General features: G+C 36.4%; 1 protein-coding gene, 1 long non-coding RNA gene and 1 other non-coding gene across 3 annotated transcripts; 1 reads left to right on the top strand and 2 right to left on the bottom strand.

Annotated features, from left to right (window-relative positions):
• Positions 1-6,910: 6,910 nt before the first annotated feature.
• Positions 6,911-7,017, bottom strand: LOC125492992 (small nucleolar RNA R71). The gene has a single exon (XR_007269377.1). It is a non-coding gene; the product is annotated as a small nucleolar RNA R71 (small nucleolar RNA).
• Positions 7,018-8,648: 1,631 nt separating this feature from the next.
• LOC104901600 (uncharacterized) lies at positions 8,649-11,827 on the top strand. Its single transcript, XM_048635487.1, has 5 exons — positions 8,649-8,928; positions 9,818-10,003; positions 10,115-10,305; positions 10,387-10,795; positions 11,385-11,827. Exons 1-5 carry the CDS (start codon positions 8,649-8,651, stop codon positions 11,825-11,827), a joined length of 1,509 nt encoding a protein of 502 aa, XP_048491444.1.
• A 5,836-nt stretch (positions 11,828-17,663) lies between these two features.
• Positions 17,664-19,342, bottom strand: LOC125492325 (uncharacterized). Its single transcript, XR_007268898.1, has 2 exons — positions 18,352-19,342; positions 17,664-17,874 (listed from the first exon to the last, which is right to left on the bottom strand). It is a non-coding gene; the product is annotated as an uncharacterized LOC125492325 (long non-coding RNA).
• Between the last annotated feature and the right edge of the window lie 5,165 nt (positions 19,343-24,507).

The raw sequence follows: 24,507 nt of genomic DNA, 5'->3' as shown, positions 1-24,507 counted from the left end.
TGAGATATTTGAATGTATTATTCGAAACAATACACCTATATATATATATATATATATATATATAATATATATATATATATATATTATATATATATATATATAAACCACAAAAAATTGCCATACTAAACGTATCAAGTTAATAGGAAAACATTCCTTATTTTAAAAACCGACATATATCTTTTATTATACTATACATATAATAAGGTAACTTTATAAATAATATTGATGATTCAATAAATACCAAAACTAAACATGTCCGGTATCTTTGAATTATTTAAACATATTTTTTATGAAATTCGAATTAGTTATGGTTAAATAAAACACAATTTGTTTAGTGGCTTAATTAAATAGGACATATAAAACTTCGGATAAATATAAGTTGTATGATGGTGGAGAATATATATAAAGAGATGGATATGTAGTTGAGTACAAAATATATTGCCATTCAATGTGACTTTTGCATTAAATCTAGTAGGTCATTGTTTTGATTGAAAAGATGGTGGGGATTTTATATAGGTCAAAGTATTTGAATTGATATATCAATGAATCATCAAAATCAATACATTAGACAAAGAACTTAATAATTTGATAATGACATGACAACAAAATAAATAAGTACATAAATAAAGCGCATAAAGATATGTAAATCATATTATTACAACTACGTACTAAAAAAAAATATGAACCAAAAGAAATTAAATAAGGTTATCGATAATTAAAATGGTAATGACAATTACAATCAAACTTTAATTACTACGTTTTAATCGATTGATAGATAATCAACTAATACATTGTTGTTAACGCCACAACATTCCATGTTGTTTTAAAAAAAATCTTCAATCAATCAATCTTGTAAGCTCTTGATGGAATGCATTGTAGATCATATAACATCATATTCGAATAATCAAAATATGGACGATAACCATGTATTGTTGTCCAAACGTCTTCAACATAAGCCCAAACTTCATTGCTTTTATTAAAATCATATGTAAACATACTGGACACATTGTGGAAATAAAGATGGCCTCCACGGAAGAGTGTTAAAACCATAGATTCAACATCTAAGAAATTCGAATATTCAACTTTAGCGGGCCATTTTTTTGATGGATTTTCGGTTTCCATTATGTTTGGGGGAGAACATAATATTGATGTAGAAGTAGAGGAAGAAGTTGACATCAATATGCAAATTGAAAGTCCGAAATTGAGTTGGGATGTTTGAAGAGAAAACGACACTATTTATACTGAAAAATCTTCCGTTTTTTTTTTTTTTTGAAAATACGGTATCTAGCTAATTATGGTTGATTGACAATCAGAATAACTATTGATTGATTGATTAGTAATATAATTTCGAAAAGTATCAATTTAAATTAACTCATTGATTGACAATTACCATTAAGCGAGGCAATAATTAAGATTGATTGATAATTTAAATTACTTCCCGTATTTAGTTGATTAGTAAAATATTCGTAAACTTTCAAAAAGGCAAAAAAAAAAATTCAGCCAACACTAATATTACATTGAATTTTGAATTACGAAATTGTACCCATAATTAACTCTCAATCACATTAATATATGAATGGAATATCCTTGATTTCCGGAAATCTCTTATGAGATCATGATACTAATTGCCTAATTTAAAAAATGAATCAATTAATTTCCGAATTCCTTTGCAATTTTCATTAAATTTTCGGCCAAAATAATATGCATTGCCACGTGGACACTCTAGAATTGCTTGGTTAATGTGAGCTTGACACGTCAGCTTTTTTTCTTCTGCTTTAGATAATAGTATAGATATGGTTGGTAGTATCGACTATCAAATATTATTCAATAAAACTTTACATATATATAGGATAATTTTACAATGGCTACAATAAAATTATAGCCACCATTATCTAGCGTAATTTGAATTATTCATTTTTAATTTAGATCTACACCATTCATCAAATTAACTTTATAATTATCATTCTACATCTCGAAAAATGTTTCATAAAAGTTTCTATGGACAGAGACTCCCCCTTTTCTCTAAAAATCCTACGCCCCAAAAATCAGAAATTCACCCTAGTTGCCGCCCTCCTCGCTCTCTCTTTCCCCTTAGATATAATCTCTTACATCCTCTTCTATGGCTAATTAGTCTTTTGTTGGCCATTTCATCTTATCCTCAGTTGGAATCTTTTTATTAGCCTCTCCAATTCATCTTTCTCTTTCCATCTACGGTTGGCCATCGTATCACTAGAACTTTACATCGGGTCAGCGAAGCCGGTCTCCAGCATCAAGGCGTCCTTTGGGCAACTGTGACGGTGGAGGTTTGTTCGTCGACATCGGGTTAGGTTTTGCTACTTGGTTGCGGGAAACAGGCGCCTCTCCTGCTTCCATGCCGGTGGACCTCACAGTTGTTTTCTAGTTAGTAAGTTAGGACTTTTTTTGGAAGATTAGGGAGCCTATTATGTTTCAGTGGTGTTCTTCTTTCCCCTCGTGATGGGTTACAAGAAGGTATCTTCGGTTGGGCCCGGGGAAAAGGTTTTTTTGTGTCGTGGCGAAGCTTCTAGCTGTATTATTCTGTGCTCTTTTACTTCTTTTTGTTTGCTTGAAGGTTGTAGCTCGTAATATCCAACGGGATGCTTTAGGTGGTGTTTTGTTGTAGAGACACTGAATCTTGGTAACAGTACATAACGATCAAATTCGAATCGCGAACCTATTAATGAATAAAAATCGAGGAAGCAAAAACTAGTACCATAGAGAAGCGATCATAAACTAGAGAGTCTGGACCAATTTGAAAGATCATTTGATTTAGTTGAAATAACTGAATTTTGGGCTATCGATCAAGTACTGGAAACTCAATCGAATTCATAAATATTTCAATCGTATTTTTCTCCTTTTTTATTTTTATTGTCGGGATATTTGGGGATTAAGACCATTCCAATGCTTCTCTTAGTTTTCTTTCTCGATCAACGAAAAAATTTATCATTTATGAATTTAAAAAAGGTTGTATGATACAAAAATTTATGGTCATTTCACCAAATACCCCAGACAAATCAAGAAATTCACCATATACCCTCATTGCTTCAGATATTCACCATATACCCATGACTTTTCAAATATGAACTAAATTCCCTTTTTTGGTAACGGACATTAAGTCGCCGTTAACATTATTTACAATTTTGACATTATTAACCCCTAACCCCCTAAAGCCTAAACCTAATCCTAACCGGCCCCGAACCCTAACCCACCCTGATAAGTGCATTTCTAACGCACTTTATGACCTCCTTCTGGTTTATTTTGATCCTCTTTATTCTCTTTTCTCCACTCGTTTCTCCTCATTTCCCTTTCTACTTCTTCACTTGATCATTGATTGATCATAGTGACATTTTGCTAGATTTTCGATCTATTTTTATCGAATTTCTAGTACATATGCTTTCACCATGTTTTCTCGTGTTTTCAGTGTAAGTATGACCCTTTTCGTGGCCGAGTATTGTGACATATGGCTTAAGGAATGAGCTAGAGAAACCGAGGGAGCTTGAGGAGACGCCCGCACACAATGGTGCGCCCGCACATACAAGCGATGCACCCGCACCTTTAGCAGATTCAGAGGACAAAACACAGACAGTCATGGTGCGCGCGCACCAGACATAAGGTGCGCCCGCACCACATTGGTGCGCCCACACCATAACAAACGTGTGTCCGCACTATTTGACGAGAAATCCCAAGTTTGAGGCAGAAGGGTGAGGTGCGCCCGCACCCTTTGTTTCCAGAAAGAAAAAAAATCGAGCCTTCATTAAAAACGATAGTTTTGTTTTTAGTTTTAACTTATGCTTTGTTCTAGAGTTTATAGAGTATTTGCTAGGTTTTATACTAGAGAGATAAACACTTTAGTTTTATCGAAATTTGAGATTAATTAATCATAGTTTGTGATTCCCATAACATTCAAGGTACTTTTCATTCAATTTAATTTGAAGTTTCAGTTTTTATTTCATTCTTTTCGTGTTTGTTCTTGTTCTTAGTTACTTTTAGATCTTCATTCTCATAGTTTCATACTTGTTATTTCTATTAGTTCAATTATCCCTTAATCATGTTTAGCCTTAGATTAGTCATAGATTTTATGTTTAATTGCTTAGAATCCATGATTAGTGAGTAGTTTTTTAATCAAGGGTTAGGGTGAAAGTACGGATTAGGGTTTTAAATGTTTTGTTGATGTGATTGTGATGTATTAAAGAAGTTTATGCATTGATCTTGGTGTTTTGAGACCTTAGGATAGATATTGATCACATTTATACTTTGGTATTTTGAATTCAAATGTTCTTAAATCGAATTTTGAACTCTTTCATCATCTCCAAGAATCGACTTAATTTCTAGGCCAATATATTGGGTAGAAATCAAGGGGATCCTTTATTAGGGGTTTTTCGAATTTATCGAATCTCTTAATCAATTGACTAAAGACCATTAGAGAGAGAATTTAGTTGATTGATTAAGTGCACTAGTAGAAAAAATGCTATTTGCTGCGGTGATATTGCTGCGGTTTTACCTATACGCAGCAATATAACACGCAAAAAGAAATAAAAAAATTGATGCGGTTCCCTCCCAAAACCGCAGCAATATTGTCAAACGATTATCATTTTAAAAGCATGTGGGGCCCTGTACAGCTAATATTGTTGCGGTTTCCACGTAGGACCGCAGCAATATCATTAAAAAATATTTTTTTTTAAAAAGTATAAACTATGCGTGTATCAGGTAGGGTTTTTTCAATCTCATTCTTTCATACTCTCAACTTCTCACACGCCGTTTTACTTCCTCTCAACCTCACCCTTCTCTCAACCTCTCATCTCATCGGTCCTTCGTCGGCCGTTCTCAACGACTCACACCGGCGCTTCCTTCTCTATCTCTTCCAGTCGTTAGTTCGTCCTTCGTCGACCATTCTTTCGTTCCACTGAAACTCAAAAAACGCTGCCCAAAATATTTAGGGTTTTCTTTTCTCACGCCCTTCGTTCGTTAGTTATTTCGTCGGTCGTTCATCGTTCGTTCGTTCTTTCGTCGGCCGTTCATCCTTCGTTCGTTCTTTAGTCGGTCGTTCATCCTACGTTCGGAATCTGGTTCGTTCTTCGTCGAAATCTGGTTCGTTGTTCGTCGAAACGTGGTTCGTTCTTCGTCGATCTCCTGTTCGTCCTTGCAACACTCGTGGCTCGTGGCTCTTTGTCAACACTCGTGGCTCGTGGCTCTTCGTCAACACTCGCTGGTGTTCTTGGCGCCGATCATCGCAGTAGGTCGCGAGTTTCTTCGAGCTCTTGGGCGATCTTTTAGTTTCTTAATTTCAGTTTTATTTTAGGATTTTTTTTTATTTTTAGTTTCTTGTTTTTTTCATATATTTTTTCAGTAATTAGTTATTTAGTTCTAATTCTTGTTTTTTTATTTTACTTTCTAATTTTTTGGTATTATTTACGTACTAGCTTTTTTATTTTTATATATTAGAGATTCATATGTCATTTTATTTTAAGTTCATTTGCGAATTGGTGGATAGTGAATGGGTTTGTTGCCTGATTTTAATCTTTCAAATGTGACTGCAAAATGCAAAAAAAAAAAAAAAAAAATTTTTTGGTTACCAGGACCTATTGCTGCGGTTTTGGCCCAAAACCGCAGCAATACTATCTGTTAAATAGATAATACATAATAATATTGTTGCGGTTTGGCCTAAAAACCGCAGCAATATTTGTAGATATTGCTGCGGTTTTAAACCGCAACAATATTATTATTACCTATTGCTGCCCCCTTAATTGCTGCACGCCCAAAATCGCAGCAATATGCCACTTTTTGACCGCAGGAATAAGCATTTATTCTACTAGTGGTGATTATTCTTGAGGACCATTCAAGAGAGGACACGAGTATTTTAGAGAAAAATTAAACCTTGCATAATCATCTCCGTTACTTCACAATCGCATTAACATTCATTATCCATTCTTATACATACTAGTAACCTTAACTCTAGTGTCTTCCTATTTGATATTTTAATTCGCTTTATTTGATAGTTGTTTGATATTAGATAGTGGTTGTTAACAAATCATTTCAAACCCCCAAATACCCTTCAATTAGGTATTCTAAACTTGATAGACTTTAATTAATCCCTTTTTCCCTGTGGATCAACCCTTGACTTGCCTTTACTACATTCTTAGTAATCGCGTGTTAGGTTTTACAAATATTGTTTGGAAAGTGATTTTTGGTGTCTTAACGACACACTAAAAACCTATTATCAAAATGGCACCGTTGCCGGGACATTGTGCTATTCATTGAAGTTTATTTAAGTTTAGCTTGCTTAGTTGATTTTTCTTTTATTTTCTTTTTGATTGTGGTTGTTATTTGCTAATCATCTACTTAGCTTTGTTGTGTTACATGAGAAGAAGAGCTCACGCTTCACCCACTTTGCTTTTAGATCCTGAAATTGACCGTACATTGCGAAAAAAGCTTCGGAAAAATTTGGAAGATTTGTCTTTGGGTTCCGAGCCATCTTCACCAGTCTCAAGTACAACAAGTGAAGTTGAAGCAGAAATGGGTGAAGCAAATCCACAACTCTTTAGGGATTTCGAAAATCGGGGTTCCTATGTTCTTCAAGGTGGTATTCGACTCCCCACCACCACTATAAATTTTAACATTCATCCTCAGTATACTCGGATGGTGAAAGTAGAGCAATTTTGTGGGGGTGTCGGATGAGGATCCTCTTGACCATCTTGATAGGTTTCTTGAGATCTGTGCTATGATAACAACAAATGACGTCTTCTCGGACTATATCAAGATGCATTTGTTCCGATCTTCTCTTACCGGAAAGGAAAAATCATGGCTCAAGAGCTTGCCTGCTAATTCCCTCACTACATGGGAAGAAGTCACAATCGTTTTTTTGAAGAAATACTTCCCGGAGTGGAAGACAACAAACACAAGGAGGAAGATATCCTCATATGAGCAAGAGAGTGATAAGAGACTTGCGGAAGCTTGGGAGCGGTTTAAGGAGATGATCCGTTCATGTCCTCCTCATGAGTTCAATAAAAACCTCCTCATGCGGTTTTTCTATGATGAGCTTGATCCTATATCATGTGCCAACCTTGATGCTGGAGCGGGAGGTCAACTTTCTATGATCCCGCAAGATCAAATTGAGTCCACTATAGAGGAAGTGATCAAAAACTATTCATGGGGTGAGGACAAAGAGGTGTTCAACCCAAGAAGCGGGGGAAGTTTGAATTTGATGGACCAACTTGACAAGAAGCTTTCAAAGAAAAATCTCGCCTCATCTAATCCTTCGCAGGTAAATTCTTTTTCTTGTGATATCTGTGGTGGTACTAACCATGAAACTTATTATTGTGGAGGTACTCATTCGGAGCATGTGGCGGCGATAAATTTTAGAGGAGATGGATATCAAGGGAACCAATGGTATAGAAGCAATCAACAACGCGGTTAGAGACAACCTTAACAAAACTACACCCAAGGCTTCCACCAACCTCAACAAGACTTCAACTAACCTCAACAAGGGTACAACCAAGCTCAAAACCAAGGGTATGTGCAAGGATATAATGAATATAACCAACGGGTTCATCCTCACAAGGGTCCAACATTTACCAAGCTCCACATCAAAGAGCCAATACCCAAAAACCTCCCCCTAATACTCCATTCCCCAAGCAAAATCCCGAACCCGTTCCATCCCACGATCCAACCTCTCTCCAAATTCTCCAACAACTCCAATCCATGAACCAAATTCTCCAAAACTATGAGCAAAGGTTTCAAGAGCTACAAGCCCATAACAAAATGCTTGAAACCCAAATCGTCCAAGTAGCCGAGAAGGATCCCTCAACTCCCACAAATCAACTTACGGGCCAACCCATCCCTAACCCCAACCTCCTTCAAGCCAAAGCCATCCATATGAGGTCGGGAACAAGTTATGAGGGTCCTAAGATGCCTAATGGGGAGTTAGAGAAGGAAGAAGAAGTTGAGGTTGTTGAGAAGGAGGATGAAGTTGAGGAAAGTGAGAAAGAAGAAGTTGTGTAAAAAGATGAGCCACAAGTCCAAGTTGGTGATAAAACTCCATTGCCTCCGGTTTCCTATCCTCAAAGGTTGGTTGAGAGAAAATTGAGTGACAAGTTCACTAAATTCCTCAACGTGATGAAGAGCCTACAAATCAACATTCCCTTTTTTGAGGTTATGTCTCAAATTCCGGCTTATGCTAAGTTCTTGAAGGAGATTCTCTCCAACAATTGCAAACTTGAAAATGAGCTTATCACCCTACCCTACCCTACCAAGTGAGTGCTCTTGTGCAAGGAACCATGCCCAAGAAGCAAAGGGACCCCAGGAGTTTCACCTTGCCGGTGAAGATAGATGATTTAGAGCCTAAGGGTGCATTGGCCGACTTAGGAGCGAGTGTCAATTTGATACCGCTATCTATTGCTAAGCACCTTAAATTTCCTCTTCATCCTTCGCGAAAAACGATTCAATTGGCGGACCGCACTGTGAGAGTCTCTTATGGTGAGTTGGAGGATATACCAATTCAAGTTGGGCATGTAATTGTGCCATGTGATTTTGTAGTAATGGATATGGAAGAAGATCCGAAGACTCCTCTTATCTTTGGTAGAGATGCTCGAAAGACATTGGGTGCCGTGATAAACTGAAAAAGTGATACCATCATGGTTGAGGTTGCTAATGAGCGGGTTGTATTTGAGTTCTCTAAGACTTTGAAGAGGCATATGATGGAGAGAATTTGCCGGGTAAGTCTAGTGGAGGATGAGATAGAGGATGTCGTGAGTGTGGTTTACACAGGGGATGAGTTGTATGCTTCTCTTACCGAAGTCCCTAGCTTGGACATGGAAGAGGTGAAAGAATTCTCCATGCTTCTTAACACTACCATTGAAGAGACACAAGATGAAGCATTTGAGATTCTAGCTACATCCAATGACAAAGAGGAGTGTTCTAAGCCTCCTCCAAAGGTAGAGTTCAAACCCCTTCCTTCTTCTCTTAAATATGTTTTTCTTGATGATGCATGTACTTATCCTGTTATTGTCAATTTGAGTCTTGATGATATCTCTATATCAAAATTGATTGAGATATTACAAAAATATAAAGATGTCATTGGGTATTCGATTGATGACCTTAAGGGGATAAGCCCTTCTCTTGCTATGCATCGTATCCATCTCATCGATAGTAATGCCTCCTCCATAGGGCATCAGAGAAGACTCAATCCTAACCTCAAAAAGGTTGTAAAAAAGGAGGTCATAAAAATGCGTGACGCGGGAATCATCTACGCTATATCAGACAGCAAATGGGTGAGTCCGATTCACGTGGTTCCAAAAAAGGGAGGCATGACTATAGTTGAGAATGAGAAAGAAGAAACAATCTCCACTAGAATTGTCACTGGGTGGAGAGTCTGCATTGATTACAGGAAGTTGAACAAATATACCCGCAAGGACCATTTCCCCCTTTCCTTCATTGACCAAATGTTGGATAGGCTTGCTCGTCATTCACACTTTTGCTTTCTCGATGGTTATTCCGGATTCTTTCAAATCCGTATTCATCCGCATGACCAAGAGAAAACCACTTTTACTTGTGCATATGGGACATTCGTATATCGAAGGATGCCCTTTGGTTTGTGTTATTTCATCATCCACTTTGCAAAGGTGTATGACATCAATCTTCTCTAACATGCTAGAGGATTCTATTGAGGTGTTCATGGACGATTTTAGTATGTGTGGTTCGTCTTTTGACACATGTCTGGTTAGTCTTGAATGTGTATTGAAAAGGTGTCAAGAGACGAACCTCATCCTGAATTGGGAGAAGTGTCACTTTATGGTCGAGGAAGGCATTGTCCTTGGACATAAAGTGTCGAAGAAGGGCATTGAAGTGCATTCGGCAAAGGTTTCGGTTAATGAGAAGCTTCTGCCACCGAACTCGGTGATGGGAGTTCGTGCTTTCCTTGGACATGCGGCTTTTTACCGGCGTTCCATCAAAGATTTTTCTCAAATAGATTTGGAGTTTGATGAGTCTTGTATTAAGGCTTTTGAAACTTTGAAAAAATCCCTTATTTCTCCCCCCACTGTGCAAGCTCCGGATTGGAGCTTGTCTTTTGAACTAATGTGCGATGCTAGTGAATTTGCAGTGGGTGTTTTTCTTGGGAAACTAAAGGAAGGAAGGCTACATGTGATAACCTATGCAAGTAGGACCTTGGATGACGCTCAAAGGAATTATGCAACTACAGAGAAGGAGATGTTGGCTGTAGTCTTTGCATTTGACAAATTCTTATCTTACTTGACCTGTAATAAGTCTGTTGTGTATACGGACCATTCTGCGGTCCGTTATTTGATGAGTAAGAAAGATGCCAAGCCTCGACTCATTAGGTGGGTGTTGCTTCTTCAAGAGTTTGATTTTGAGATGAAAGAGAAGAAGGGGACGGAAAATGTGGTAGCTGATCATCTTTCTCACCTTCCTCTTGATGAGAAGCTCTTGGATCCCGACGAGATCCCTATTGAAGAATATTTGAGAAAAGAAGCGCTATTCGCCATCATGAGCAATGAGATTCCATGGTTCGCGGACTTTGCGAATTATTTGTCTTGTGGGATTGAACCTCATGGTTTTAATTTCCAACAAAGGAAACGGTTTTTCAAGGAAGTTTCGAGGTTCTATTGGGATGACCCGCTCTTGTTTAAGAAGTGCGCCGTTAGAGTGTTTAGGAGATGTGTGTCCAATCATGAGATGTCATTGGTGTTAAACATTTGCCATAGCTTGGCATGTGGAGGGCACATTGGAGCAAGCAAAACTGTTGCTAAGGTGCTCCAATGTGGTATGTTTTGGCAATCATTGCAAAAGGATGCTCGGGATTTTTATTTTGAGTTGTGATAGATGTCAAAGGAGTGGTGGCTTCACAAAAAGACATGAGATGCCTCAACAAAACATCCTCGAGGTTGAACCATTTGATTTTTGGAGAGGCGACTACATGGGTCCATTTGTTCCTTCTTTGGGCAATATGTACATACTTATTGCAGTCGACTATGTAACTAAATGGGTTGAAGCCATTGCCTCCCCCACCAATGACCACAAGGTTGTGACCAAGCTCCTGAAAAAGATCATTTTTCCTCGGTTTGGAGTACCCCGAGTATTGATAAGTGATGGCGGTTCTCACTTCGCCAAGTAGCAACTAGAAGCACTTTTGAAAAAGTACAGGGTAAATCACAAAGTCAGTCTTCCTTATCACCCCCAAACCCAAGGCCAAGTTGAAGTCTCAAATCGAGACGTAAAGAACGTCCTTGAGAGAGTGGTCAATAAGACAAGAAAGGATTGGTCTTTGAAGCTTGTTGATGCTCTTTGGGCTCTTCGCACGGCTTTCAAGACCCCTATAGACATCACTCCCTATCGTCTTGTGTATGGCAAAGCATGCCATTTGCCGGTTGAACTAGAGCACAAAGCTTGGTGGGCAATTAAAGAGCTTAACATGGATCTTCACTTGGCGGGAGACGCTCGAAAGGAAAGGTTAGTTGAGCTTGAGGAACTCCGATTTGATGCATATGAGAGCTCGAGATTATACAAGGAGCAAACAAAGAAATTGCATGATCATCGGATTCAGCAAAGAGAATTCCGAGTTGGGGACAAAGTCTTGCTGTTTAACTCAAGACTAAAACTCTTCCCCGGAAAGTTAAAGTCCAAGTGGTCGGAGCCTTTCTCAGTGTTGAAAACTACCCCTTATGGAGCTTATGAGATTTTGGGGGAGAACGATCCATTTTGGGTGAATGGTCAGAGATTGAAACTTTATCATGATAATCACGCTATTCGTTCCATTGGTTGTTTGATCCTTCGCTCACCCGAGCGCATCTCGTGAAGAACGTATCCTTTTTAGTCCAGCTAATGACTTAAAACAAGCGCTACACGGGAGGCAACCTGTTTCTTTTCTTCCCTTTCTTTTATTTTATTTTTCTTTTGGTTGTTAGTTAGATTTTTGATTTATCAGCTAGCCATGAGAGTTATATTGGGAAATTTGATTCTTATGAAAAATTGAGTTAAAAGGAGTGAGTTGGTAAAGAAAAACAGACGAGTTTGGTGCGCCCGCACCAAATTGTAACAAGAAATTCTGAGAAAAGCAGAAGCCTATGGTGCGCCCACACCGTTCTAAATTTGTTTAGAAAATTTAGAACGGTGCGCCCGCACCACTTAGAGGTGCGCCCGCACCTGTTTCAAAAGAATTTTCGAAGAAAAAACTGAACAGTGTGGTGCTCCCGCACGTCGTCCAGGTTCCTTTAAGATACCTGGACGGTATCCATCACTGGGCCTTTCTCCAAGGGCCTGGGCTTGATCCAACTTCCATCCACATACGCCTACGGGCCTAAAGATAGAAGTTCAGCACAGGATAAAAGAATATCCCAAAGGGATATGCCTATGAATATTCCAAGAGGAGCAGAGTCCTACTTGAATACGGGCTTTGACGGGCCCCTTATAAATACTCCGCTGATCTGAGTAATGAGGTACGTTGACTTACACAATCATACTCCACTTGAGAGCTACCGGTTTACCCATTACTGACTTAGGCATCGGAGGGGCGTTCCTCGGATCAACCCCCGAGGCTAGTTTACGTGTTCTCTCTTGCAGGAACTAGAACCGGCTTACTGATTGAGGACTTACCGGTTCGTACCCTAAAACTTGTCCCATATCGGAACACTAGCTAATCACACTTAACATTCATAAATCTCAATTGACACTTTATAACCGTACCTCGAATTATATTCACTCGCAGCGGAAACATAATCTATAAAACGATCCTAGACTTGTAGGTTATGGGCCCACAACCAATCATCTTCAAAACCAAATAACAGATTACATAATACCATACTCGATTCCAAAAACAATATAATATTTTATTCTCAAATAGGGATATCTACTCCTAAATACAACCTCTGAATAACAAATCTAATTATAATTTCATAACCAAAGTCTTCCTTTTTGATCCATTCCAAGCTTCCCACACGAACATGCAATTACAGAAGAGAAATACAAAACAAACAAAAACTAAAATGAGCGGAAAGCTCAGTAACTTTACTTCAGCCCGTCAAAACGATTTTGGTTCATAAACGTTTTTCATATAAGAACTGACTTGGTAATTGTTCGGAAAAGAATTCATCTTTTAAATATATCGTTGACATAGCTTAATAACATAACAGAAATCGCTGGCAAGTACAGGCATAAACTTAACATAATATAACATAACACGATATTCGACCTTATCTGGTCTTAACTCATATCTACATCATTTCCCTCCACTTGTACCTTGCCGACTATTCATTTATGTTCATAAGCTAAGCCAGCTAAAACAATTTCGAAATCATTTTCTCATTATCATACTCAAATCATATTCCAAGAAACACCAATATTTCCGAACAATTCCAATAACAGAACAAAATCATATTCCACAAATCCACATATATGAAGATGCATCTATGACCAGGGTAATGACTATAAAGATATATGATATCTAAAATTCAATATAACGAAAACACGGGCATATAAATAGATTTCGCTGAACATAAAGGTTACCTCAATACTATCCAACTCCATAATAAACTCAAGAACGATTATATGCAACCTCCAAGAATCATGAACTTGATCTCCTTCTTGGTTATAAACATACATATCTCCAATAGCCATTCTCTAACCATCACCACACACCGACAATAAACATTCATTCTCATTACAATTCAGATTTAAGGATTGACTTGCTCACTCTCTAAAAAAATTTTATGCACTAACTACAAACCCATGTATGCAAATTATTCCACTAATCTACCCCCCATCATTAATATCACAAGTTGGCTCTAATAAACACACTTTGGAAATTACCACACCAATTTGCAAAACATGAAATTATAATTTCAATTTGAATGATAAAATTTATAAAATCTGATTGGCAAACTCACTAAGATTATAAGTTCCAAAACAAGTTCCAATCCATTAAACAAGAAGGAAAGATTATCAATCTTTAACTGTAACACACTACTACATGCTGATTCTACAAATCAAAATTAAGAAAACCAAGGTTTAGAGCTAAATTAATTTATGGAATCATAAAATTAAACCCATAGAAATATGAATTTATGCTTATGAACTTAAGGAGAATAAGATAAAGATTTGAACACTAACACACAAGAAAAATGGAAATGAAGAAGAAGAAGGGATCACCAACATCAACACAACAACAGCAGTAGCACCCACGAAGCTGCAGCAACAATAACAGACCTCGAAAGAAAATGGCAGCAGCAAGACCAAACTTGCAAAGGTCATAACTCATAGCTCTAAACTCCGAATTGGACGATTTTTGTGCCTAAATTCAATAACTCAAAGAGATCTACAACTTTGATGCAGAAACAAGGAGCAAATTTTGGTTGCATGTTGGAGAAAATTGCATCAACAGATTGATGATAGAGGAGAGAGAAAACGTTGCACAACTATAGTCATTTGAGCCACCAGCAGCGACAGCGCAAAAGGACCACCAGTAGCTCGCCAGCAAAAGACCACAACATGGTCACCAGACCGAATTCAACTCAAAAACCAGTAAATCAGTGAAGCAATTCATGAGAGAGAAAGGAAGATTTGGGGTTTAGCCCTAAACAACTTGTTTGAACCAATTAGTTTTCCTCCTTGAAGAAAATTACTCAAATCCAATTAAAAGTTGAAGACTTTGGAACATATTGAACTTGAAATCTTTTCGCAAATTAGATGGTAGACATGGGTCTACCATGAGAATGGTAGGCACGGTTTTACAGTGAACATTTGTAATTGTGCAATGAACATTGTGGGACCAACCTCACTTTATATTTCCTCAAACACACCAATAAACATCCAGTTAATTCCAATGAAGATTGCAATAAAATGAACACACGCTATTGTTGATTGAACATTTGCAATTTCAGAAAAAACATTTATGAAAAAATTAGTGTAATAAACACACCAATAAACATTTAGTTAATTCCAATGAACATTGTAATACAATGAACACACGCTATTGTTGATTGCACATTTGCAATTTCAAAATAAACATTCATGAAAAATGTAGTGTAATAAACACATTATTTATGTTGAATGAACAATTGCAATTGTGGATTGAACGTTTTTCGATTTATTCCAAAATTCAGTTGCTTACAAATTTTCAAAATTCCAAACTGCCACTGATTTTCAAAACTCAAAATTCAAATATGTTTCAATTTACTATTGTTCATTTCTCACTTTAGTCAACCTACTATTGATTCAAATTGTAGTTTGTTCATCCAAGTTCTTCAAAATGTTCTTTCAAATTAGTTATATGTTCATTGTGATGACATTATTATTCTTTGCAATGTAGAAATATGATTTTGCAATAAACAATGTACTATATATAATGAATAAACTAACTGAGTAGTTATATAATTATCGAAAAATAAGTAATTACAAAAGATGTAGTATGTACTCAAAGATAGAAATATAACCAAAATATACAGTATATCTCATATGAACACCAAGGTCTTACAAAAGAACATTTATTACTAACTAAACACTATTGAGTTCATTCTAAATATATTATTGCTTTCGAGCTTCCTCCCATTCTTGATTGATTTGATTTGTGAGATTTTGAGACCGTAACGTATCATTAGTTGTCCAAACTAGACAAACTGAACTGATACAAGAAAGAAAGAAGCAATAGCTAAAACAAAAATTATCAAGTTTATAATACAATAAACATAATCTTTCATACATATAATTAACATATTATAATAATATAATGAACATGCTTCTAGAACAAACAATAAATATTTGATCAAATATAAAAACCATGTGACTAAAATGATTTTAGTGAATACATGTTAGTAATACAATGAACATTGGCCTAAAAATGTGCAACAATAAATTAACATTATATAATCATACAAAAAACATTTGAACAAATATCAAACATTTATAGACAAATACATGATGATTAACCTATCATTAATTCATGTCATTTTATTGAATATATTACAAACACATAATAAACATATGACTGAAATACAACAAACATCTAACCAACATTTATTTCAGTGAACATATGTCATAACTCATAATTCATGTTATTAATGAATTAATATGTGTCAAACACACACTAAATATATGAATAAATGTACCTAACATATGAACAAATATATAATAAACATATGGCTAAATACGACAAACATATGACCAACACGAATTCAATGAGTAATTATAATAATACAATGAACATATATTTACAGTACAATGAACATTACCTGGTTTTTGCTGCCTTTTTTCCTGATGTCAAGCTCGTTCACCCCTTCCATTCACTGTGCTCTCTCATTCGTTCATTGTGACATCAATTGCAAAGAATTTTTCATTTTTTCACAAACTACCATCAAGATCTACACCACAAACGAGGGGAAAAATAAGAAACAAAAGTGCAAAAAAGTAAAAAATGTTATTTTTTCTTATCAAATGCATATATTTAATACCTTATGTTGTCGATTTTTCTTTGCAACTCGTTGTGTTCATCTTCATGTACGAAAATTGTGCAAGAAAATGAAAAATTTGAAGAATTTGATGAGAGAAGTTAGAGAGATGTTGGAGTATTTGAGAAAAAGAGAGAGAAAGTCTCTAAAAATTTGTGTGGGAAAATTAAAGTAATGAATTCAAAAAAACATGTTTTATGTTTTTCGGTGTTCATTGGAGATTCAAGATATTGGAGATCGATATTCATTAGAGAATAATTGTTGTTCATTGAATTCGCGGTCCACTTAATGAATGCGCGTTTTATGTATTTTGGGCTGCGTTTTGGCCCGTGTCTACCATCCTAATGGTAGACCCGTGTCTACCTTATACCAATTGAAATCGTTTGTGGCTGATTCAATAGAAGACACGAAGAAGAGAGAGTGATGTTGTGTTACTTTGAGTAGATGACACGGGTGAGGGAAGATAAAATGAGGGAATGTGATTTTTTTTCCCTTCTTTTTAAAGCTTACAATCACTTAGTCAATATCTTATTTTACTAAAACTCACACTAACATAAATGTATTTAAAATAATAATTCTCAATAAATTTTTTATTGATATTAAAGCTTAATTAAACTAATAAACATAATTACTTTATTTAAGACATGCTTAAAAATATGGGCTATTACAATTTCCTAGTTGTATGACTTGTGAATTGGATTGCATTATTATCAAAATGCGTAATTCTATCGTAGCACAAGCATAAAATGTGTTGGATTGGAATCCTTTGATTTATTGTGTAGCAAGGATCAATAGGGAAAAAAAAGGAAGGGCTACGCTAGAAGGGTTGCGTTTTCTCTAAAACGCAACCCTTCTTTTATGAAGGCCTGCGTTTTTAAAGAAAACCGCAACCCTTTTAGTGAAGGGCTGCGGTTTTTTAAAAAACGCAACCCTTTATGGCTTATAGGGCTATGTTTTTAAAAAACGCAGCCCTATAAACACAATTAAATTCTCTCTCCTCATTCTCTCTTCTCTCACGTCCTTCTCTCTCACCCTCCTTCCTCCCTCTTTCCACAACAACCGCAAATCTCCTCACTTCACTTCGTCACCATTAAATTAGATACTTGTGAAACAGCAGATCTCCTCTCTCTCACACACACATACACTGTAACACCCCGCTCTTCCGAGCTGCTAGCGAAATACACTTGACAATCATAAACAACAATTAACTCTTAAGTAAATTAACTTTGCAGCGGAAAAATATCCTTAATTACACCAATATCTCAACCAATATTCCCAAATATTATACACCGAAAATATCAATAACCGTTCTCAAACCAACTATCTAAAATACAAGCTTAATCCTTAAGCCACTATGACACCTTGATCTTGCTCCACTTTGAATTCCGAGCTCTGAACATCAAACCTGCAAATTAAGGGGAGAAATACAAAACAAACAAAATTCCAAAATGAGTGGAAAACTCGTAACCTTTACTTCAGCCCGTTATAAATGTTTTATTTCTCAAATCGTTTTCATTTCGTATAACGCTGGCATAGCTCACTCTCTTAAACAATCAGTGGCAAGTACAGGCTTTGGACAAAGGACAAACGCTGCCTCCAAGGTTCGTTATGGAGCCCAGCAATACTACCCCCAAAGTTCGTTATGGAGCGTAGCCGACCGTATCAGGTCAAAGAGTAACCATCCTCCACCCATACCTTGCCCACTTTCTATTTTCAGTTCATAAACTAAGCCAGCAAAACAGTTTTCGTATTCATAATCAATCAATGACATTTCATCATCACATTCATATCTATGGCCATAGTACGAAGTTATTTACGAAAACAGAACAAAGATCCACACACATGGGCATGAGTAAATTATTTTACTGAACATAAAAGTTACCTTATACACATCACTGATTCCTTAGTAATTCATCACCAAGAATAATCATGGGCAATTGATCGCCAACTCTAACTTGAACTCCAAAATAATTTACCTCACAAAAATAACAATAATCAATAACTAATCTAATTAACTTTTCTTAATACAACCACTATGTTAATCAAACTAATTCCCGCAAATAAAAACTAACTAATTTTATAACTTCTACCTTATCTTCAAATATATTAACTCCAACCGCACAATATCAATCACAGTAACCGAACAACCACCACCCAACAACACTACCACCACAACTCCTCTCAATGAAACTATACTCCATAATTAAACTCCTAAACAATTCACTTCACCACAAATTGCTAGCAAGTAATATGAGATAAAACAAAATAGAAACAAGTTGTACCTGACCCATAATAGAGTTCTTAAATCAGCAATTGCAGAAGAAAGAAGTGCACCAACATAATAGCACAAAGGAGCAACGAAACCCACCAACAACAACAACCACGAACAACAAGAACAACACCACCACAAAAACCCCAATAACAACGATGCAACAACAGCAACAACAAAGAGTAGCAACAATAACCAGAAGAAAGAAAGAGAACACCTAACCCCTGTCGAGAAGCACCACCAATAACACCAGCAATACACGGCGGGGAGAGCAGCAGCGAACCAGAACAGGGGAGGGAAAAACCACGGCAGCAGCAGCAACAACAACTCCGCGACGATTGGCTTTCACCGGCGAGCGACAACATCGACCGCGAACCACCAGAGAGCAACGAGAAACAGAGAGAAAAGGAACACCACACGCAGCTTCGGTGGGAAGAAAACGGCCGAACAACAGTGCATACGAGAGGAGCTCCGGCGAGCTTTAGTAACGACAGCGACGCAGAGGAGAATTGGGGTTTTGGATGAAATGGGTTTTCACGGGGAAGAAGAAATGAATAAGATTGGATTTCTTAAAAGTTTGGGTTATGTTTCACTAAACCGACAAAATAACAAGGGGGGGGGGTGATTTGGTTTCATTAACGGATAAAAATAACAAAAGGGCTGGGTGGTTCGAGAGTGGTTCGAGAAGGAAACCAACCTTGATTTTCCAATTTGCGAAATACCGCTCAACTAATTGCACAAGACCCAAGATAATAATAATAATAATAATAATAATAATAATAATAATAATAATAATAATAATAATAATAATAATAATAATAATAATAATAATAATAATAATAATAATAATAATAATAATAATAATAATAATAATAATAATAATAATAATAATAATAATAATCTCATATAATTAAATAAATAAATAAATTACAACACGACAAATAAAAATCACATTCCACAACTCAACTAAAATAATAATTTTTGGAACATAATTAAGTTAATAATTATAATTAACTCTTAAATAAATGCTCTTAAAATTAGGGCTATTACATACTACCACCCTTATCAAAAGTTTCGTCCTCGAAACTTGCAAACAATTATTCCCATAAAACCAAAAACTCTAGCTCGCAAGACATTAGGCGTCCAGCCTCCATTCTATCATCATCTTTTGGTTCTCTACTTCAACTTGATTTGCGAAAACAAGCAGCAAAGAAAATCTCTACTCCGACTTGGCGCGCAATATCAAGGAGCAAAGAGCAAAAGGGGCAAACTTGTTGGCATTGGATTTCAATCATCTCATTTGCAGAGATCTCGTTTGAAAATCATTTAATAAAGCAATTCATATAAGTTTTCTCGGAATACACATTTTAAAGTAAATAATATCAAAGAAAATCAAGTCATAACAAGATAATGCTATACACATTAGCTATTATACACACAAGTATCACTTATTCATATGAATGGATCCATATAGCACACGCATAAGCGCAACACTCATACGGCTTGATTCATTTATAACTAACTCTTTAGTCAATCCATTAAACCTATTTCCAACCGTTACACTATGATATGGAGATCACAACGTGTCCAAAAACTACTCAAGCTCTGATACCACTTTGTAACAGCCCGCTCTTCCGAGCTGCTAGCGAAATACACTTGACAATCATAAACAACAATTAACTCTTAAGTAAATTAACTTTGCAGCGGAAAAATATCCTTAATTACACCAATATCTCAACCAATATTCCCAAATATTATACACCGAAAATATCAATAACTGTTCTCAAACCAACTATCTAAAATACAAGCTTAATCCTTAAGCCACTATGACACCTTGATCTTGCTCCACTTTGAATTCTGAGCTCTGAACATCAAACCTGCAAATTAAGGGGAGAAATACAAAACAAACAAAATTCCAAAATGAGTGGAAAACTCGTAACCTTTACTTCAGCCCGTTATAAATGTTTTATTTCTCAAATCGTTTTCATTTCGTATAACGTTGGCATAGCTCACTTCTTAAACAATCAGTGGCAAGTACAGGCTTTGGACAAAGGACAAACGCTGCCTCCAAGGTTCGTTATGGAGCCCAGCAATACTACCCCCAAGGTTCGTTATGGAGCGTAGCCGACCGTATCAGGTCAAAGAGTAACCATCCTCCACCCATACCTTGCCCACTTTCTATTTTCAGTTCATAAACTAAGCCAGCAAAACAGTTTTCGTATTCATAATCAATCAATGACATTTCATCATCACATTCATATCTATGGCCATAGTACGAAGTTATTTACAAAACAGAACAAAGATCCACACACATGGGCATGAGTAAATTATTTTACTGAACATAAAAGTTACCTTATACACATCACTGATTCCTTAGTAATTCACCACCAAGAATAATCATGGGCAATTGATCGCCAACTCTAACTTGAACTCCAAAATAATTTACCTCACAAAAATAACAATAATCAATAACTAATCTAATTAACTTTTCTTAATACAACCACTATGTTAATCAAACTAATTCCCGCAAATAGAAACTAACTAATTTTATAACTTCTACCTTATCTTCAAATATATTAACTCCAACCGCACAATATCAATCACAATAACCGAACAACCACCACCCAACAACACTACCACCACAACTCCTCTCAATGAAACTATACTCCATAATTAAACTCCTAAACAATTCACTTCACCACAAATTGCTAGCAAGTAATATGAGATAAAACAAAATAGAAACAAGTTGTACCTGACCCATAATAGAGTTCTTAAATCAGCAATTGCAGAAGAAAGAAGTGCACCAACATAATAGCACAAAGGAGCAACGAAACCCACCAACAACAACAACCACGAACAACAAAAACCCCAATAACAACGATGCAACAACAGCAACAACAAAGAGTAGCAATAATAACCAGAAGAAAGAAAGAGAACACCTAACCCCTGTCGAGAAGCACCACCAATAACACCAGCAATACACGGCGGGGAGAGCAGCAGCGAACCAGAACAGGGGAGGGAAAACCACGGCAGCAGCAGCAACAACAACTCCGCGACGATTGGCTTTCACCGGCGAGCGACAACATCGACCGTGAACCACCAGAGAGCGACGAGAGACAGAGAGAAAAGGAAGACCACACGCAGCTTCGGTGGGAAGAAAACGGCCGAACAACAGTGCATACGAGAGGAGCTCCGGCGAGCTTTAGTGACGACAGCGACGCAGAGGAGAATTGGGGTTTTGGATGAAATGGGTTTTCACGGGGAAGAAGAAATGAATAAGATTGGATTTCTTAAGAGTTTGGGTTATGTTTCACTAAACCGACAAAATGACAAGGGGGGGTGATTTGGTTTCATTAACGGATAAACATAACAAAAGGGCTGGGTGGTTCGAGAGTGGTTCGAGAAGGAAACCAACCTTGATTTTCCAATTTGCGAAATACCGCTCAACTAATTGCACAAGACCCAAGATAATAATAATAATAAAAAAAATAATCTCATATAATTAAATAAATAAATAAATTACTGACAGGCTAAAGTCGAATCACCTTATCAAAAATAATCCTAAAGTCCTCTAACAAATAGTAGTCAGGGAAGTAGGGTCGAATCCACAGAGAAACAGTGTTCTTTTCCTAATTGTCAGTCAAATCTAGAGTATAAGAACGAGTGTTTGTGAGTAATTATACTAAACCAGACTATAACTATATCAAGAATTATCAAGAATAAAAATGTCTAGGGCATAGGTTCACCAATGATCAATATTTCGGGATGAAACACAAAAATCAACAATTAATAATGCAATTAAATAGATTGATTCGCTCTCTCAAGTCTAAATCAATCATAGAACGGTATTAACAGGCTCTCGCAATTTATTAATACCACTCTACCTATTGAAACTAGCCTTAATATCAAGTTTATACCTCTCGGCGCATAACCTAATATTGCAACACTATAACAATCAAATCTGGCCAAATTGAATTGAATAGACATAAAAACATTCAATAGGAATCAACATGCATTAATAAAAATCAATACTTTAATAAACATCCCTTCCTAATTGATCATGGATCCCCCTAAACCCTAGAAATAAACTACTCAATCATAATTGGGGAAAACATATTCATAATTAAATAAGCAAACATGAATTAATAATAAAGGATTGAATAGGAATAAGAAGAGAAGAGAAATAATACCAATTGTAGAACCAATCTTGCAAAAATCAAAGCTTCTATTGAAAATTCAATGTAATTGGGAAAAAGCAAAACTAGGGTTCTTCAATAATTGAGAGAAAAAGAGTTCTAATCTTTAATGAATTAATTAAAAAACAAAATAGAAAATAAGTAGGAAATAATAATATTCCCTTGAGTCTTTATACCTTTCTATTTCCTAAAACAACTAGAAAAATAGAGTCTAATTCGTCAAAAGATAAAGCCTTATTCGACTAGGAAACCCGGAATAACCGCGGCCGCGGGTTTTCGGGCTGCAAAACAGCGTCAACTTGCAAAGACCATATCTCCCAAACTAGAAGTCGTATGGGGCGTGTAATATGCCGTTGGAAAGCTCTTCAAGTCTAGTTTCCAACCCCACTGGAATCGCTGAATTCCGATCTCTGGATAATAAGTTATGATCAAAATAGTGCACATGACTAATTTCCATACTTCTTTTAATACGTTTCCGCTATGTTTGAGTTGCAATCCGACTTGAAGATGCCCTTTGGACTTCTCATTTGACTTAGCTCCTTCCTAAATGCTTCTCATGCTTAAGCTTGTCCAATAATACTCCAATTGTGTTCTCAATACCTGAAAACTATCAAAAACACCGAAAACACACACAAGAGTAATATCTTCTCAACTTAAGTAACTATATGCAATTATGGACCAAGAATGCAACTAAATGATCCTAAAATGCAACCTAAATGCATCATGAAATGCCTATATTAATATGACTCATCAAACTCCCCCAAGCTAAACTGTTGCTTGTCCTCAAGCAATCAAACAATAGACACGGGAAGAAAATGATAACCTACAATATGGGACTAAAACAGGGTCAAGCACACAATCCAAAACACGGAGATATCAATCCTATATGAACAAGCATCGAGTACAATGAAACAAAGCCGCATAGCACGTCATGTGACCAATCAACTCGACAATCTTACCACAAACCCTTTCCCCCAAGCTGGACTTAACAAAACTTGACAGACCTCACTATAGATATGTGAACTAATACTCTCTTGTGTTTAGGGAAAAAAATCAATGACACTCAACGATCTCAACCTATATATATCAACTCAGAAGAAGCAGTACTCTTTAACTTTGACCTTTGACTCACTTTCAACACGAAAAATGTAACACACAAAGATCAAGAGGACTTTCAAGGGTTGTAATGAGGCTAGGGTTAAGGGTATGGATCATATTTTGGGAAATGTGGTGGAAAAGCCAAGAAGGGGAGCAAATATCAATGTAAAACGGCCTAACAAGGCATTCATCACAACTTCATATAACACCATCATTACCAAAATATCACCACAATATCTTTCATGCATAGTAACCCATATATAACCTCTTCACTTTTCTTTCAAAATATGTTCACTTTCTTTGTTCTTTCATTTCTTTTTCTTCACTCTTTTTCATATTGCCAAAATCTCTTTGCACCACATTCGAAATCGATGATAAAGCTCATTAATAACACTTTCCTTCAACAAAACCATGCATTAACTACATCCATGTAATACAGTATGACCAAAACTAACACTTGCTCCCCCAAGCTAGG

The sequence above is a fragment of the Beta vulgaris genome, chromosome 8 (assembly GCF_026745355.1).
Source record: "Beta vulgaris subsp. vulgaris cultivar EL10 chromosome 8, EL10.2, whole genome shotgun sequence".
Taxonomy (NCBI): domain Eukaryota; kingdom Viridiplantae; phylum Streptophyta; class Magnoliopsida; order Caryophyllales; family Amaranthaceae; genus Beta; species Beta vulgaris.
Note: the sequence above shows the minus strand (reverse complement) of the source record. Positions and strands in the feature narration are given on the sequence as shown.

What these genes read in the sequence shown, in the direction of transcription:
- LOC104901600 (XM_048635487.1), top strand. Translation starts at nt 8,649, where the DNA reads ATGGTTGAGGTTGCTAATGAGCGGGTTGTATTTGAGTTCTCTAAGACT. An exon ending in ATCCAATGACAAAGAGGAGT is followed by an intron (nt 8,929 to 9,817) that starts GTTCTAAGCCTC and finishes TGGTCGAGGAAG; the next exon opens with GCATTGTCCTTGGACATAAA. An exon ending in TGCTAAGGTGCTCCAATGTG is followed by an intron (nt 10,796 to 11,384) that starts GTATGTTTTGGC and finishes TGTATGGCAAAG; the next exon opens with CATGCCATTTGCCGGTTGAA.